This window comes from Solea solea, chromosome 12, assembly GCF_958295425.1.
Source record: "Solea solea chromosome 12, fSolSol10.1, whole genome shotgun sequence".
In the NCBI taxonomy this organism is placed as follows: Eukaryota; Metazoa; Chordata; class Actinopteri; order Pleuronectiformes; family Soleidae; genus Solea; species Solea solea.
The window spans coordinates 23,515,923-23,531,239 of record NC_081145.1 but is presented as its reverse complement, the minus strand read 5'-3'; the positions used below and the strand labels follow the sequence as shown (position 1 = coordinate 23,531,239).

Below are 15,317 nucleotides of genomic sequence, written 5' to 3'. Positions count from 1 at the left end.
ATAAAAAAATGAGACACGCATATTCTCAACATAAACAAACTAAAATGTGTGCAGTCAGTTTTACAGGTAATATAATACACATTTGAAAACAAAAAGGGAAAAAACCTGAAATGATTTATCTCTAATGATGAAAAAACGGTCTTGTTTTCAATATGTTGACGTTGTCCTGCTCCCTCCTACATCAGCCTCGCCTCCGCATCCACAGCTGATGATGGCCAGTTAGCTGCTAGCGCTACGGAAATTAGCAAGTAGCTAGCGGTTGTAGTGTCGCAAAAATATGTGTAAGTAGACTTAGCTCGCCGTCACGTGAATGTGTTGTTTGGAGTAAGACAAAGCCTCGTTGCGGGACACATAAGCGGGTCATGTAAACGACCACAGCACTTCACCGGTGTCTGAGTCTCGCGCTTACTTCACGGCTGGTCACGTTAGCACACTTGCGTCGTTTGACAGCAGAATCCGCGTGAACCAGCTAACAAGCTAACAGCTAACGTTAGCCGGCTAGCTGCTACACATCGGAGCTAACCGATTAGCTACCTGTTTTGCTAAAGTACTCTGGTGTGGGTCGCGAACGCAGTGTAAGTATGAATCAAGATTAAAATGTGGCGCTGATAACGTGCGAGTTTTATTTGGAGCCACGTCAGTTTCAGTGTTTTCTTGGTGGGTGGCTAGCTTGCTAGCCCACTGTCAAAAAAGCTCATGTTTGTCAACAACACAAAAATGATTGAGATTTTTTTTATTTATAACAACGGGTTGTCATGTATAAGAGAAACACTAGCTTAAAGCGGTATAAAACGTGAAAGAGACTTATTTGCTAACCCATTTCATAACCACATCCTCACTATGTATGTTGTAGTTCATTATATACATGTAATATGTATGTGTGTGAATATCAGTTCAACTAGTCCAAGCACACAATGCTACATGTATATGTTTTTATGCTTATTGATTTTCTGCCTCATTTTAACTATTTGTGATTTTGTATTGATGTTCTGGTAGCAGAATATGATCAGCTTTTAGACTGTTCAGACAATGATCAACATAGTTTCATTTTTCTCTTCTCTCTGTGTTGCTTCTACAGCTGTGCATGCCCAGAACGACAGCTGGACTTGAATCATGTGCTGTTGATGATGGTCAGAGCATATCTTGGAGCATCATCTGGCCTTTCCTGGTCTATCTGACCAGCTGTATATTATTACTCTCAAAACAATCCGTCATCTCTGCTTGGTAAAACTATGAGCACTGACTCCACCCAGCCCACCAGGGCAATAGTCCCCTTAAATCAATTTCTTCAGATGATATGATAGTAGCTGCCTGGATCGCTTTCTGTGCCTGCAGGAGCCTTGGAAGGGTTCTGCGTTTCCTTTCATCCTCAAACTCCCTTCATTCACTCTGGAAGACCCTTGCCAGTTTGGTTTCCAGCACTGGAACCATGGGTAACAGTTGTGTGTGCCGGGAGGATAGTGATGTGGAGGACCATCAACCGGGGGCAACAAGGGTAACCCGAGGGCAAGCTAGACGAGTGGACCATGGTACAGGTGTAGGTGCTGACCCCGGGGAGGCCCGGAGCAGTAGGCCAAGGGACCCAGTCAGGCCTCCACGCCGAGGTCGAGGGCCCCATGAGCCACGGCGGAAGAAGCAGAATGTGGATGGCTTGGTGCTGGACACACTGGCTGTCATCAGGACACTTGTAGACAAGTAAGTCTGGTAATGATGAGGGACAGGGGGATCAGAATGCTCTGTGCAATTTCAAATTAATCTATAGCTCATAAAAGAGTGTGTATTGTAATTTCTGGCAGTGTCTTAACCACTTGAAACAAATCTTGAAAACTTTAGCTTTTGTTAAATAAGTTATGTTGATTAAATCGCGAGCCAATCGAACAACAGAAAGTCAAACTCCAAGACTTATTATTTTTTAAATCATGTAAAGAATTATTACACTGTTTTGTTAACACACACAAGATATAGCTGAAATTTCACGTTAAATTTTTTTATAGGTAGTGTATTTGCAGTTTTGTCTTTTGAATACTTAAACAATACTGTATTAAACATGCAATGTGCATTTCCAAGAATTTGTCAACAGTAAATCAAAAGCAGATAGTGACAGTATCATCAAGTTTTGTTGGGTAATTTGAACATCAATCTGGAGTCATGGTTGTTGAAATGAAAGCAGTTTTCAGCTTGGGATGAGTCATGACAACAGTATCATCAACACTGTCCAGTAAAATAAATACATAACAAATATATGCGTTCCAAGACCTCTCAGTGGGATAACACTACTATCCATAATAATTACTGCAATAACAAACACCCAAACGCTGAATCATTTGTTTATATTATTTCAGATGCAGCAGTGATCACAGGGTTATAACACCTGCGTTTTATGAAACAATGCTCCATTTGTGTAGTGCATGCACACAACTGAACCAGCATACAGTAAAGGCAGTGCTGACGTTGTAAGGCACAGCATTCAGGTACATGCTGTACTCATGTCTTGTTATTATCATCTGTTTTTTTAGTGACCAAGAGCCTCCTTACTCCATGATCACTTTGCATGAAATGGCAGAGACAGGTAAGGAAAGAAAACACACAGCATCTCAAAAGAAACACCAAATAAAGCACACAGAATATGTCTGTGCTCAACATTTAGTCAGATTTAAGTTCTGTGATTCGTCTCTCAGTTTGACACAAAATGTGTCGTGTTTCAAAGTAAACAGTTTTGAGGACCAGATTGTGCAAATTCTGCACAAGTAAGATGGGTGGGGTTAAGTGAGGTATAAACAAGATGGCGAAATTCCCACTAAACAGAGGAGAGATGCTGCAACACCCATATCTGTCTGCTGCTGTAGTAGTACTGCCTCAGCATTTCTCCAGTGCTCCCACTGTTCCAGGTTAGAGGAATATTACGTCATCTGAAGGCAGTCATGACTTTCACAGCAGAAATTGTGTGTTGGTCTCTCAACCTTCAACTTCACCCACTAAAAGACTGAAACATTAATTTACAGATCAGGTTTTTACCTTAGTTATGTGTACTCAGTTGTGTGTGCTTATGGGCGGTAGCTTGTGTTTGGATTTCTTGTCATACACATATGGTTTGATACTCATAGGAAATAGCGTTGTGAGTCTTGATAGCCAAACTAGGCATTAGCTTGCAGATATTGAACCCTGAAGGCAGCAAGTCAAGTCAGACAGTCACTTTCTCTTTGATATGTGCTACCATGTTACATTATTCATGCGCTAGTTGGCTTTTATAAGTGATAGGGTTAAAGAGAGTGTTTGTTACTGAGTTGCCTAATGGACAGGAAATTAGTGCTTTTGTTTTGTGCTGTGTCCGACATTCACAATGCAGGAGCCGGTCTCATGAAGATGTTTCAGCACACTTCACTTGTCTTTGGCGTCTCTGGGAGTTTTTGTCTCCCCACTGATGTTGGGCTTCATTCTTTCCTCATCTTGATTGGTCAATCGGTTTAGCACTTTGTAACATTTGAAAAGTGCTATATAAATACCTTTTATTATTGTTATCAGATCCATTCTTCAAATAGAAGCTGTAGCAGGAAGTAAATAAAAAGTATCGCATGTTTTTTCCAAACATTTTTAATGTTGACAGATGTGGGTAAAAGTCCTCAATCTTTGGAAATATATTATGTTTTCTTTTATGAACACATTTATAATGAAAGTCATCAGCTCCAGTTCTTGGAGATCTGTTAGACATAATCATGCTCATACTCTTTTCTATGTTTTGTCCATGCATCTTGCCAAAGTTGTCACTTGAATATAATATAGTGTACTGTATGTGTCGTTTGAATCTAAACTTTTCCTCCTCCTTCTCTTAGATGATGGTTGGCTAGAGGTTGTCCAGTCTCTCATTCGAGTGATCCCATTGGATGATCCACTTGGCCCTGCAGTGATCACCCTTCTGTTAGATGAGTGTCCTCTGCCCACCAAAGTTAGTGCTTTATGTGTGTATAAGCCTTAAGATTAGAATTTACCCTAAGCTGTGATTTTTAAGGTTAGGATAAATGTGTTAGGAAATGCATTATGGTGTCCCCATTGTAATTTATCCCACACTTGACTTTGTTGCTTTTTATCTTGACCTATTATGCACACAGGCTTATCATCATAAACGTGTATGGATTTCTAATTCTTAAGCTGCTATTTCAGCATCTCCATGGAAACTGTGTGTGTGCCTGTGTGACCTTCATTAGAGTAACTGGTCTGTATTCCCCCTCTCTCCAGGATGCTTTGCAGAAACTCTCTGACATGTTGAGTCTGAGTTCAAGTGTAGCACAACAGGATGCTTTAAACCCTGCTAAACACAGAAACACCACAGCTGTCCTGGGATGCCTGGCTGAGAAACTGGCTGGTAGAGTCCACATTTTTGCATTTAATTGTTTTTTTCCAAATCCCTAAGCAACAGTCTTGGTCTTCAGTACTTCTGTTAATGATCATGTAGACTCTCCTAAGTATGTGTCTAATAACTCCTCTAATGTCTCCCAGGACCAGCCAGTACTGGACTTTTGAGCCCAGGAACCCTTGAATATCTTCTAGAGAGCCTGGTGAGCAAACAAACACACCCAGTTGTGAACTTCTGGACTTGAGATACTAATGTTATTATTTTATGTTTGGTTGAAAGAAAAAATGTTTTATGTAAAATTAAAGTAGATAATCTCAACCCTGATGATCATTTCTGTTCTGTAAATCTTCCTCCAGAGTTCTGAGGCCCATCCGACTGTCATGCTGTTTGCTCTCATTGCTTTGGAAAAGTTCTCCCAGACCAGTAGGTTCACTCACTGTGTCGAATAGCTCTTTAAAAAAAAAAGAAAGAAATGTTAGTGGAACAGTATTATACTTTATTTTAAGGGTGCTCTGTCGTGTGTCATGTGCTTCCAACCATACTCTTAGATTAGACTGTAAGACTCATTCCGTCTCCAACCTGCTTCTTGTCCTCAGGTGAGAACAAAGTGACGGTGTCTGAGTCATGTATCAGCGATCGACTCGCTGCCCTGGAGTCATGGGCAGAGCAACCGGATTACCTGAAGAGGCAGGTTGGATTCTGTTCACAGTGGAGCCTTGACAATTTATGTGAGTAGCATCAGGACCTGTCTCTGTAATTTAAGTACAGTATATATGGGAAATGCATGTGATAACTGCTCTGTTGTTTCCCGTCTAGTTCTTAAAGACGGTCGTCAATTCACCTACGAGAAAGTCAACCTCACTAATATCAACGCCATGCTCAACAGCAATGATGTCAGCGAGTACCTCAAGATTTCCCCCACTGGACTAGAGGTTAGTCTGTAAATATTCTGTGATGAGACTTCATGGATGTCTGTGTGATCAGTAAACACATCCACACATTTAGTAAATTATTGATATTCATTGTTTTCATGCCCTTATTTAATAATCTTTCACATATAAACGGACATGGTTTATTTTCCCTTTCGATCAGGCACGATGTGACGCCTCGTCCTTTGAGAGTGTGCGTTGTACCTTTTGCGTGGATTCAGGCGTTTGGTACTACGAGGTGACGGTCATCACATCGGGCGTGATGCAAATAGGATGGGCCACTAAGGACAGCAAGTTCCTCAATCATGTAATCCCTTTCACTGTGTTACTGTTGATCTCCCTGCATTTGCTTGATCTGCAGACTCGTACTATAATCATTGTACATGTGTGTTACAGGAGGGTTATGGAATAGGAGACGATGAATACTCATGTGCGTACGATGGCTGCAGGCAGCTCATCTGGTACAATGCTCGCAGTAAACCTCACTCTCACCCCTGCTGGAAAGAGGGTATGGACTGATTTTATTTTAATATACTAGAAAGAACATTTAATATTGTTGTGAACACATTATTTTATTTTTTTTTTTTTTAAATGTCAAACTCATTTTCTCAGAAACTGACGTGTTGTTTTTGGTGCTTCTCAAGTGCTTACAAAGTAGATAGATAGCGTGTGACTTGGACCTGACCAAATCTGAGAGCATATTGAAATGCGCACTGAATTGTTTTTATCCATGCTGGACAAACACCCAACACAGCTTACCCTGGGTGTCCCTCGTAATTTATTAAGGATGGCTTGATTGCAGCTGTATAATTAAGTCTTAATTTTAGTTTGTGATAGCAAAAGATGTGCGTCTGTATTAAGATGACTAAGTCACCCTATTTTACTCTTGTTTCACCAGAAAACTTTATCATGTGGGTTTACCTCCCACATGGATGAATTATGGGAATAATAACATGTTAAGACTTTATTCTACTGCATATCTCTTTGTTTTGTTTAGGAGATGCCATTGGCTTCCTGTTGGACCTCAGCAAGAAGCAGATGATCTTTTATCTGAATGGACATCAGCTGCCACCAGAGAAACAGGTCTTCTCTTCAGCCACGTAAGTCCACACACAAAGTTCTTCACTGTGTATGTTCTGTAGATTTGGTTTCCTCATTGCATTCCGCCTCCTTCCTCTATTTTGCCTCTCCACCTGTCCTACCCTTTTCCTGCCTTCCTTCTTCATATATTCTCCCCTCGCCTTTATCTCTGTCAGGTCGGGATTCTTTGCTGCTGCCAGCTTCATGTCGTACCAGCAGTGTGAGTTCAACTTTGGGGCCAAGCCTTTCCGTCACCCACCTTCTGTCAAGTTCAGCACCTTCAATGACTTTGCTTCACTGCTGCCCAGTGAAAAGATCATCCTACCCAGGTACGAAGGGAAAAATAAATCCGATGACACACTTAGGGCAAACTACATGCCATTTGTTGTATTACACAACCACCTTGTAACCAGTGAGTCATTATGTTTGCACACAGAGGTCAACACAAACGGATTGCAAACATGAGTCATAGTTTGGGGACGCTCCAGTGTACATACAGCATTTTCACCACGGGCAGAAAAAAGCATTCTTGTGAATGTACGATCACAGAATTTCCTCTAGGGAATTTCTTAAAATTTGCAACACATCTTCACCTTTCGCTGTCAAAGAATAAGCCGAGTACGTTTTGGTGGTGACCTCATGTTAGGAGTATCACAATTATCTGTGTTTGCCTTTGGTAAACTCGGAGAAACATAAGGTGATCACTGCAGTGCATCTTTCACTCTCTGCTCCTTTAAGCATCACAGTGCGACCCTACACTTTCAGGTGCCTGTCTCAACCAATCATTTTATTCTTAATATTTTTCTTTAGACGCATTAAGCAGCACATTTTGTTTAATTTCCTGTCAAAATCTGCCAGCGGAGGCAAATTGGAGCAGCTGAAGACAATAAGATTCAAATGCATGTTTGTAAATGGAGATATTTATCTGTTGGTGTATATGTCTGCTTACTTATTGTGTATGTATGTGTGTGTTTCCCAGACACCGTCGTCTGGCCTTACTGAAGCAGGTTAGCATCCGAGACAACTGCTGCACACTGTGTTGTGACGTCATGGCTGACACAGAGCTGCGGCCCTGTGGACATGGGTATGTGTACATGTTATTTATGTTTGTAGACACAAATGATAAAGATTTCTTACCTGCTAATAGCACGTTAGTGTTGTTGCTGCATCGTGTTTGCCTGAATTCTCCTTCTCTAGCAAGTTGAAAGTTGTGTTTTAAATCAAGGAAATAGGCTTATTTTCCCATAGAATTCCTTTCAAACCGAGTTCTTTTTGCAACCAGTGGAGTCACCCCTTGTGGCTAGTGTTGTCTCATTCTCTGGTTAGCCTCAGGAAGAACCCTGAAGATTACATCCACTTTTTAAATGGTCTATGGACTTAACCCAAGAATCTCAGTTAAAGACGTGTCTACATAATATTGAATAAAGGGTCAGAATTGCGGTTGTAGAATTTAATTTTCTACGAACATTTTAATACATTTTATATTTATTACTCATAGATGAGCATGTTTTGTAATTGGATTATAAAGTGTTTTGTTTTCCTCCATCTTCCTCCAGTGGTATGTGTATGGAGTGTGCCTTACAGTTAGAGACGTGCCCCCTGTGCCGCCAGGACATCCAGACCAGAGTCAGACTCATTGCACATGTCTCCTGACACACTTCCTGCCCCTCCTCTAGTAAGGAGAGACATGCAAGCCCTACAGCCTCTTCCTCTAGTCCCCTCTCATCCAACAGGGCTACGAGGACGGTGCCACACCGCTGTGATGATGATGATGATGATGATGCCAGACCTGTGAGTTCTGGTCAGAGGAACGATGAAGAAAACAATAGAGCTGTGGAGAGAAGAAAGAGAGGATATGAGAGGAGGGGAATCGAACCACAGCTGGATCCCCAGGAGCATTCCCTCATTTACCCGAATCTCTTCATGTACATCCTTCTGACAGCTCACTACAGAAGCTGGGTCACAGATAGTCAACTTCTGCAGCAGGTGTGAGGAGCAGAATCATATTTACCAGATCACAGACTGTTCCAGCTTCTCATCTGCAAGCCCCTGCATCGAGTTACGAGACATCCTTTCAGACACAAGGTAGCCACTGCGCTTTCAGCCCAGGGGCTGTGACTATTTTATCCCATCAGCCCACACACAGACACACAGACACACACCCACCTGCTGATCTGAAAGGGCAGGGTAGCTGGGAAGAGCACAGTCTGTAGTGCAGTATTAAACCCAAGGTACAGATAAATTTGAGATGTATCACACGATCATGTTTTCAGGTATAGATATGTGACTTGTGTTGTCGTTGACGTAGCATTGTCACTCTCCTTTCTCTCGAGGCTTCACTGTCTGTACTGATTTATCATCGAGTGGCAGAGGTTTGTCAAGAGATCCTACAGTTTGCTCTTGTTGTCAGAGAACTTCACATTTGCAGGAGTTCAGTTGTCTGATTTGATCCAGTTTACCAATGATGTTTAAAGTTTAATTGACTGTCATCTAAAAGAGAATGACAGGTGTTGAAAGAGGTAATAACACATATTTTACAACAGTAAAAAAAAAAAAAAACACATACTTGAATCTGTATTGGGACGAAGTAATTTTCACTATGGCTGACCCTGCTGCTTTTTGTGCTGTATTCTTTTGCTGAGATGTTGATATTTAATCATGTACATCACAACCACAACAAATAAATACACAGAGATTAAAATCTACAGAAGGTTAATCTGTAATTGAAATGTTTACCCCCCCAGCTTTAAATCCATGTGATTGAGGAGGAGCTAGTTTGGGGGAAGTATGCACACACACCACCCTCGTAATTTATTAAGGATGGCTTGATTGCAGCTGTATAATTAAGTCTTAATTTTAGTTTGTGATAGCAAAAGATGTGCGTCTGTATTAAGATGACTATTTTCAAACTATAAGATGTTATTTAGTTTTGTAAGAGATGTGATGGTGAACACTGGCAACTTGCCCTTGGAAGTGCAGCAGGTTTGGTTTGATCAGGAAATTCTCGAAAAACAAAATGTGAATCATTTAAGTGATTTTGTCTTTCCTCAGTATCAATATACTGATTACATACCATGTTATTTTTGGTCTGAAATTGGCAATGACGTACTTGAAATAAATGAGCAAGGAAACTAACTCACAGCACAGTGATATGACCTCAACTGAGAGGGCAAGAAAAAAAGTTTTCATTTGCTTCAAATCAAAGCACACGCTGAGTGATCGATCTAATCTAAACAGGTTTGCCAGATCTGTGGCCACTGACTGAGCTATAGAAAGAGTAAACCTCACTGATGTCATTTTGCCATTTTTCCCCAACATCTTCAGCCGTAGATTGTTCTATATCTGTCTTTTCTGTCTGTTGTTTACTTGAAGCATCTCTGAGTTGACTCAGTCACATTTGTCTATTGGAAACCGATGACACGATGAACACGAGGGAGATTGTGATTCAAGAAATGTGTTTGTGTGATTTTAAAATGAAACAAAATCACTGACATTTCAAATCAAAACAGAATAATTAAATGTATTTTGGGCAACTTTTTTTTTTTTAATGAAAGAGTTTCTACTTGCCCAAATTGCATGAGCAAGATCTGCATAATCATTCAGACTATACTGGAACAATTAAAACATAACATGCATCTCTCAGTATGACAAATGACTTGTCTGTTCCCTGTTTGCTACCCTGTATTTCCTGGAGCACCTTATACATGCAGGTGAGAGAAAGTATATGGTAGGAGATGAACTTTGTGATTGTAAAGAATAAGTTGTGAGTATTTAAAACATCTAGAAAGGAATTTTTGCCCCGGAATTCCCAAAGATGTGATTTATTGACAAATTGTTGTTTCCTGAATTGTGACATTTGTAATAAATGTGTGTATGTATGTGACTTTTTTGACTTGTGTGACTCTTATTTACATCTCTCATATTTCAACAAGTTAAACACATTACACAAACAAGTTATTAGAATGAAACCGAGGTAGACTCCAATACTGATAGCGGTACTTATTATAAGAACGAACCCAAAGAACAATTCTTAATCTAGTGAGGTAATGTAGTTTAAAAAATGTCAATATTGTATTGAGAAAAAAAGATTGAGGTCCATGTTGCTGTGTAGTTTGGTCAAAAATCCATATTACAAAATATTTAGATATAATATATTCTATATTGTTATTTTCCACCCTATTTTTACACTTACGTCCTACATTTTTCAAGATATTTGAACATCCAAACTTCAAAATGTTCAGCTCATTTAGGAAATGATCATATGTGTTCAGTTTTCAGAAATATGCACGTTTCAAAATTATTATTATTATTCTGCAAAATGTTTTCCAATAGGAATGCTTGAAACTTGAACATATATTATATCAGTATATTATTGTGTATTTAACAACAGGGAAGCTTTAATCAGTGACGTCGATCCTTTGAAGTGAAGTTGTTAACAAATTGGTGTAGGAACCAATGTGCTCAGAGATTTTGTTTTATCGGACACAATAGTAGAGCACACGTAAGTCGGTCGTTTCCTTGGCAACAGCATTACGTGAAGTATTAACATCAGAGCGATTTGTTGACAATATGGATATCCAGGAAATAAGTAATTGGATTAAATGTACTTGATTAACATTAACGAAACAGAAAAACAACGTAAACTTATACTTTTAAATGTTTAACTGGCGACTGTTCTTAACCTGACATGTGTTTAGCTAACGTTAGCTCACATTTACTTAGCCAGTTTGCTAACTAACGCTTTCGTTAACCAAGAACAAGAACTAAAACTTATTTTGTTTTTGTTTTGGCAGCTTTGTGACCGTATTATCTCTAGTTTGTGTCGTTTAATATACACTGCGAGCATTTGTCTGATGGTAAATGATGTAATGTATTTTTATAGACTTCATGTAAAGCTCTGCATATTACACTGTGTGTGTTTGTGTGTGTGTGTGTTTAGATGTCGCCTCCTGTCGTTCGCAAGATGCCGGCAGCTGTGTGGAGAACATCGTAGACATGGATGACACTGACGAGGAAGTCCTAGTTACCTCCAGGTGGGTTTTGTTATGATGTGTTGGACCCAGTCCAGTCACAAAGTAGGTCAAATCTAAGCTACAGGTAAACATTGACATTGTCAGGAATAGTATACCTTATGAGAGACCAACAACCTGGTCCTAATGAGGTTCAATTGTTACATTCAGCTCAGGTTAGGGTTAGGCATTGACTGGTTATGGTTAATGTTCGGGATGACTCTTTGTTTAGGCTGTTTTAAATGAATGGAAGTCAATGTAGTGTCCTAGGAATGATGGCTGTGCAAACCAGTGTATGTGAGTCTGTGCCACTTATCCATGTATTCAACTAGAGCCATGGTTCTCAAAGTGTACCACCGGTGGTACGTGAGCTTCCTCTGGTGGTACTTGGAGGAAAATCAGAAATACTGTTGCACTTTATGTACCAGGGAATCGGAGTGGAGCTGAGGACTTAGAAAATTAAAGTAGAAAATGAAATTAAGTATTAAATAATAATAATTAGAGTCCCCTTATCTCTCGCTCCATCTTAATCTAATTTCACTATACCAGTGTGTGATGTATATGTGAGGAAGAGGAGGAGGATGATGATGAGAGAGAGAAATTATCTTATTGGGAATAAATCTGCCTCCTGTGAAAAGTCTGTAGCTGACTTTGCTCGGCCTATTTACACCACTGTTTTAATGTTGGTGTTACTTCGAGAGCTCAGTATTTAATAGAAAATATAATATTTATAAAAAGTTAGAGAACCACTGAGTTAATGCATTGTGCATTGTTGTATCTAGGGTATTGCATGTTCAGTACAGCAATGTAGTCAGAGCAGTACGTGTGTTACAAAATTCATTGACTATGTGTCTTAATGTAGAAATGCTCATTATCTGTGTTTTTCTCTCTCTTCAGTTCCTCAGATGCTGCTTTTGATTTGGCCATTGGCTGCATAGAGGACATTGTCATGGGTAAGACCAGAGCTATATCAGCCTTGTCCGTTTTGTCCTCAAAGAATAAAAGAATGAATCAGAGTGGCCAGAGTGACACTGAAATCTTTATTGTTTTACAAACTCATAGACATTTGTGTTTACTTTTCTTTCCAGAGGAGGAGTTCCAGCAGCTTCAGCGGAGCTTCATGGAGAAATACTATATGGAGTTTGACAACTCTGATGAGAACAAACTCAGCTACACACCCATCTTCAAAGAATACGTGAGTGCCGGATGTAATACATACACGTGTAACATAAGACATGTGATCCGTTCAATGCAACCATGACTAAGTCTTACAATTACCCTTGGAAATGTGACATAAATGTGACTAAACTCAGGTATGTATGAGTATATATATCATACATATACACTCATATTAACTCATGTGCGTGGTTTAGGTCGACCTGCTGGAGAAACACCTGGAGAACCAGCTGATGAAGAGAATCCCTGGCTTCAACATGAACACTTTCATAGAGCTACTCATGTAAGACGCTCCATCACATTATTACTTCCTGAACAAAACAGTTAAAGCTGCTGTTTGCTCTGTCATTCCTTGGCTGATAAACATCCTCTGGGACAACGGTAGCTCAGTGGTAGAGCGAGATGTCTTTCAACTTAAAGGTTGTGGGTTTGAACCGCTAATCTATGTTCCGATGTGTCCTTGGGCAAGACACTTCCTTACCCCCACATTGCTCTTGATGGCTGTGCTGGCAGCGTGTGAATGGGTATGAAAGATGAGTGGGAGTGGGTGACTGTCAAAACACCAGGTGGCGCAGTAGCACATTGACACACTCCTGTGTTCCATCTGCAGGCAGCACAAGGATGAGACTGACGGCGACATTTTCGACATGCTGCTGACGTTCACAGACTTTGTGGCCTTTAAGGAGATGTTTCTGGAATACAGAGCGGTGAGTCGTCTGGAACCTCAGACACAATTAACAACACAGTTTTTAACTTTTTTAAGAGGAGTTTTTCTCTCTCACCACGTTGACTTGTTGCCAGTTGACACTAGATTCCATAACTGTACAGTGCTCTGTATGGGCTCATATTTCAACTCATTCAATGAAATGCAGCTTTCTTGCAAGGTAAACCTAGAATTTCAGCGTAAAATACCTGTAGGCAAATTAACAAGAGTACAAGGGGTTAAGTTTATGGTTTATTGCAAATAAAAGGGCTGGAACAATTACTCGATTATTAATTGATTACTAAATTAATTGTCAACTATTTTGATAATTGATTAATTGTGTTGGTGTAAGATTTTGTGTTTGTGACTTGAGTTTCAAGATTCCCTCTACGTCTAAAATCTTAAATCTACAGCCTGTAAAAAAAAAAATGAACACGTCTGGATTGATGGACCTTATTTAAACAGTAGGGCTGGAACAATTACTCGATTATTAATTGATTACTAAATTAATTGTCAACTATTTTGATAATTGATTAATCGTCAAGTTAATTAATCGGTGTTTCTTAAATAATTAAAACAATTTTCTGTTTTTTCAGCTTCTTAAATGTGATTTTTTTTCCTTTGCTCCATATAACAAATAATGAAATAACTGTATCATTTTGGTTTGTGGACAAAACAAGACACTCGAGAACATCAAAAATGACTTGATTAATAGAGAAAATAATCTACACATAAATCTATTTTGAAAATATCACCAAAATGAGGTTTTATGCACAATTTTCTGTACAGAAAAGTATCATATGTAAACATGATATTGAATAGATCATCTTCAGTATCAAACTTTTAAAATACATATTTTTTTAAAATGTAATTACCCAGTGTGCAGTGTAATATGATTGTACTTAACAAATCTGTGTCTAATTAGCTCTTTTGTATCCTCGCCGATGGCAGATCATCGTAACGTGTGTGTGTGTGTTTGCTTTGATATGAGCTCAGCTGTGACTCTGTGTGCTTCCAGGAGAAGGAAGGCCGAGGTCTGGACATGAACGGGCTGGTGGTCACGTCACTGATCCCCGCAGACGTCAAACACACCACTGAATCGCAGTGACGCTCGCACACAGGGAAAAACATGTGAAAAACACTTGAATTGCCTCTTCCCGCATGTGTTGGTATAAGATGTTGTGTTTGCGTTTGTGACTCGAGTTTTTAAGATTCCCTCTACGTCTAAAATCTTAAATCTACAGCCTGTAAACAAAAAAATGAACACGCCTGAATTGTTGTGTTTCACGTGGTGACTTTGATGGACCTTATTTAAACTTCCCTGTAGATAAAAGAATGAAGATGGAAAGGTTTTGACTTCTTTCTGCTCCCCAACCTCTGCACTGGACTCTACTACTTGAAATATGCACATCTCTTAAACTGGGATTTACACATAAATGAGGCTTAATCCTAATTTTTACAATCATCCTCTCATTCACGATTATATTGTTGTAGTGTTGAGGCATTCAACATACATGATGTTTATAGAAGGAACCCCCTTGTGATGATATTGAATGTATGAATCTGTTTTTTTCTCCATAGGAAAGTCATGTAACCAATCTATGTTTTATGAAGATTTAAATAATGTGATCAGTTTGAAAACTGAGCTTCGTGCCTGTGAAAGTGGATTATGGAGTATATGTGTGTGTGTGTGTGTGTGTGTGTGTGTGTGTGCGCGCCTGCCTGTAATGAGAAATGACATAGTTTTCAGTACGTTTTATACATGTCTTATCATGACATAAGAGTATATATTTATGTCACTGCTAAAATACTGCTGTTCATGTCAGATTTGTTTTTGGTAAAAGTATATTTCCAAATAAAGTGGTTAAAAAAAGCCTTAAATCACCCGAGTCCTTTATTTGAACATGTGCATCTTTAGAGTCCAAGCACTGACTGCAGACTTTCACAAGCATTTTTGATACAAAAACAACACATTAAGTTTCCAAAGCTCAGTGAGATATGTGTGGAACAATATTTAACCCTTAACCCTTAACACCTAAGACTCAAAATGTCTGTCTATTTTAACCATA

General features: G+C 39.4%; 2 protein-coding genes across 5 annotated transcripts; both read left to right on the top strand.

The window, feature by feature from the left end:
* On the top strand, positions 1–10,243 carry rspry1 (ring finger and SPRY domain containing 1). 3 transcript variants are annotated; one of them, XM_058645055.1, is made up of 15 exons: positions 1–66; positions 1,079–1,695; positions 2,517–2,569; positions 3,831–3,943; positions 4,234–4,360; positions 4,495–4,553; positions 4,708–4,774; positions 4,948–5,079; positions 5,168–5,283; positions 5,444–5,587; positions 5,677–5,788; positions 6,278–6,380; positions 6,537–6,689; positions 7,340–7,444; positions 7,917–10,243. In XM_058645055.1, exons 2-15 carry the CDS (start codon positions 1,298–1,300, stop codon positions 8,011–8,013), a joined length of 1,779 nt encoding a protein of 592 aa, XP_058501038.1. In that variant the 5' UTR covers positions 1–66; positions 1,079–1,297; the 3' UTR covers positions 8,014–10,243. The 3 variants fall into 3 exon arrangements, with proteins under 3 accessions (XP_058501038.1, XP_058501037.1, XP_058501036.1); XM_058645054.1 differs by lacking the exon at positions 1–66 and adding an exon at positions 187–281; XM_058645053.1 differs by lacking the exon at positions 1–66 and adding an exon at positions 219–575.
* Positions 10,244–10,841: 598 nt separating this feature from the next.
* On the top strand, positions 10,842–15,111 carry arl2bp (ADP-ribosylation factor-like 2 binding protein). 2 transcript variants are annotated; one of them, XM_058646257.1, is made up of 7 exons: positions 10,842–10,861; positions 11,300–11,393; positions 12,267–12,322; positions 12,458–12,564; positions 12,743–12,828; positions 13,156–13,252; positions 14,267–15,111. In XM_058646257.1, the coding sequence occupies exons 2-7, from the start codon at positions 11,356–11,358 to the stop codon at positions 14,354–14,356; spliced, it is 474 nt and encodes a 157-aa protein (XP_058502240.1). In that variant the 5' UTR covers positions 10,842–10,861; positions 11,300–11,355; the 3' UTR covers positions 14,357–15,111. The 2 variants fall into 2 exon arrangements, with proteins under 2 accessions (XP_058502240.1, XP_058502239.1); XM_058646256.1 differs by having other exon boundaries at positions 10,859–10,948.
* Positions 15,112–15,317: the final 206 nt, after the last annotated feature.

What these genes read in the sequence shown, in the direction of transcription:
- arl2bp (XM_058646256.1), top strand. An exon ending in GAAGTCCTAGTTACCTCCAG is followed by an intron (nt 11,394 to 12,266) that starts GTGGGTTTTGTT and finishes CTCTCTCTTCAG; the next exon opens with TTCCTCAGATGCTGCTTTTG. An exon ending in CATAGAGGACATTGTCATGG is followed by an intron (nt 12,323 to 12,457) that starts GTAAGACCAGAG and finishes TTTTCTTTCCAG; the next exon opens with AGGAGGAGTTCCAGCAGCTT.
- rspry1 (XM_058645055.1), top strand. Translation starts at nt 1,298, where the DNA reads ATGATAGTAGCTGCCTGGATCGCTTTCTGTGCCTGCAGGAGCCTTGGA. An exon ending in CCTGGCTGAGAAACTGGCTG is followed by an intron (nt 4,361 to 4,494) that starts GTAGAGTCCACA and finishes AATGTCTCCCAG; the next exon opens with GACCAGCCAGTACTGGACTT. An exon ending in AATATCTTCTAGAGAGCCTG is followed by an intron (nt 4,554 to 4,707) that starts GTGAGCAAACAA and finishes ATCTTCCTCCAG; the next exon opens with AGTTCTGAGGCCCATCCGAC.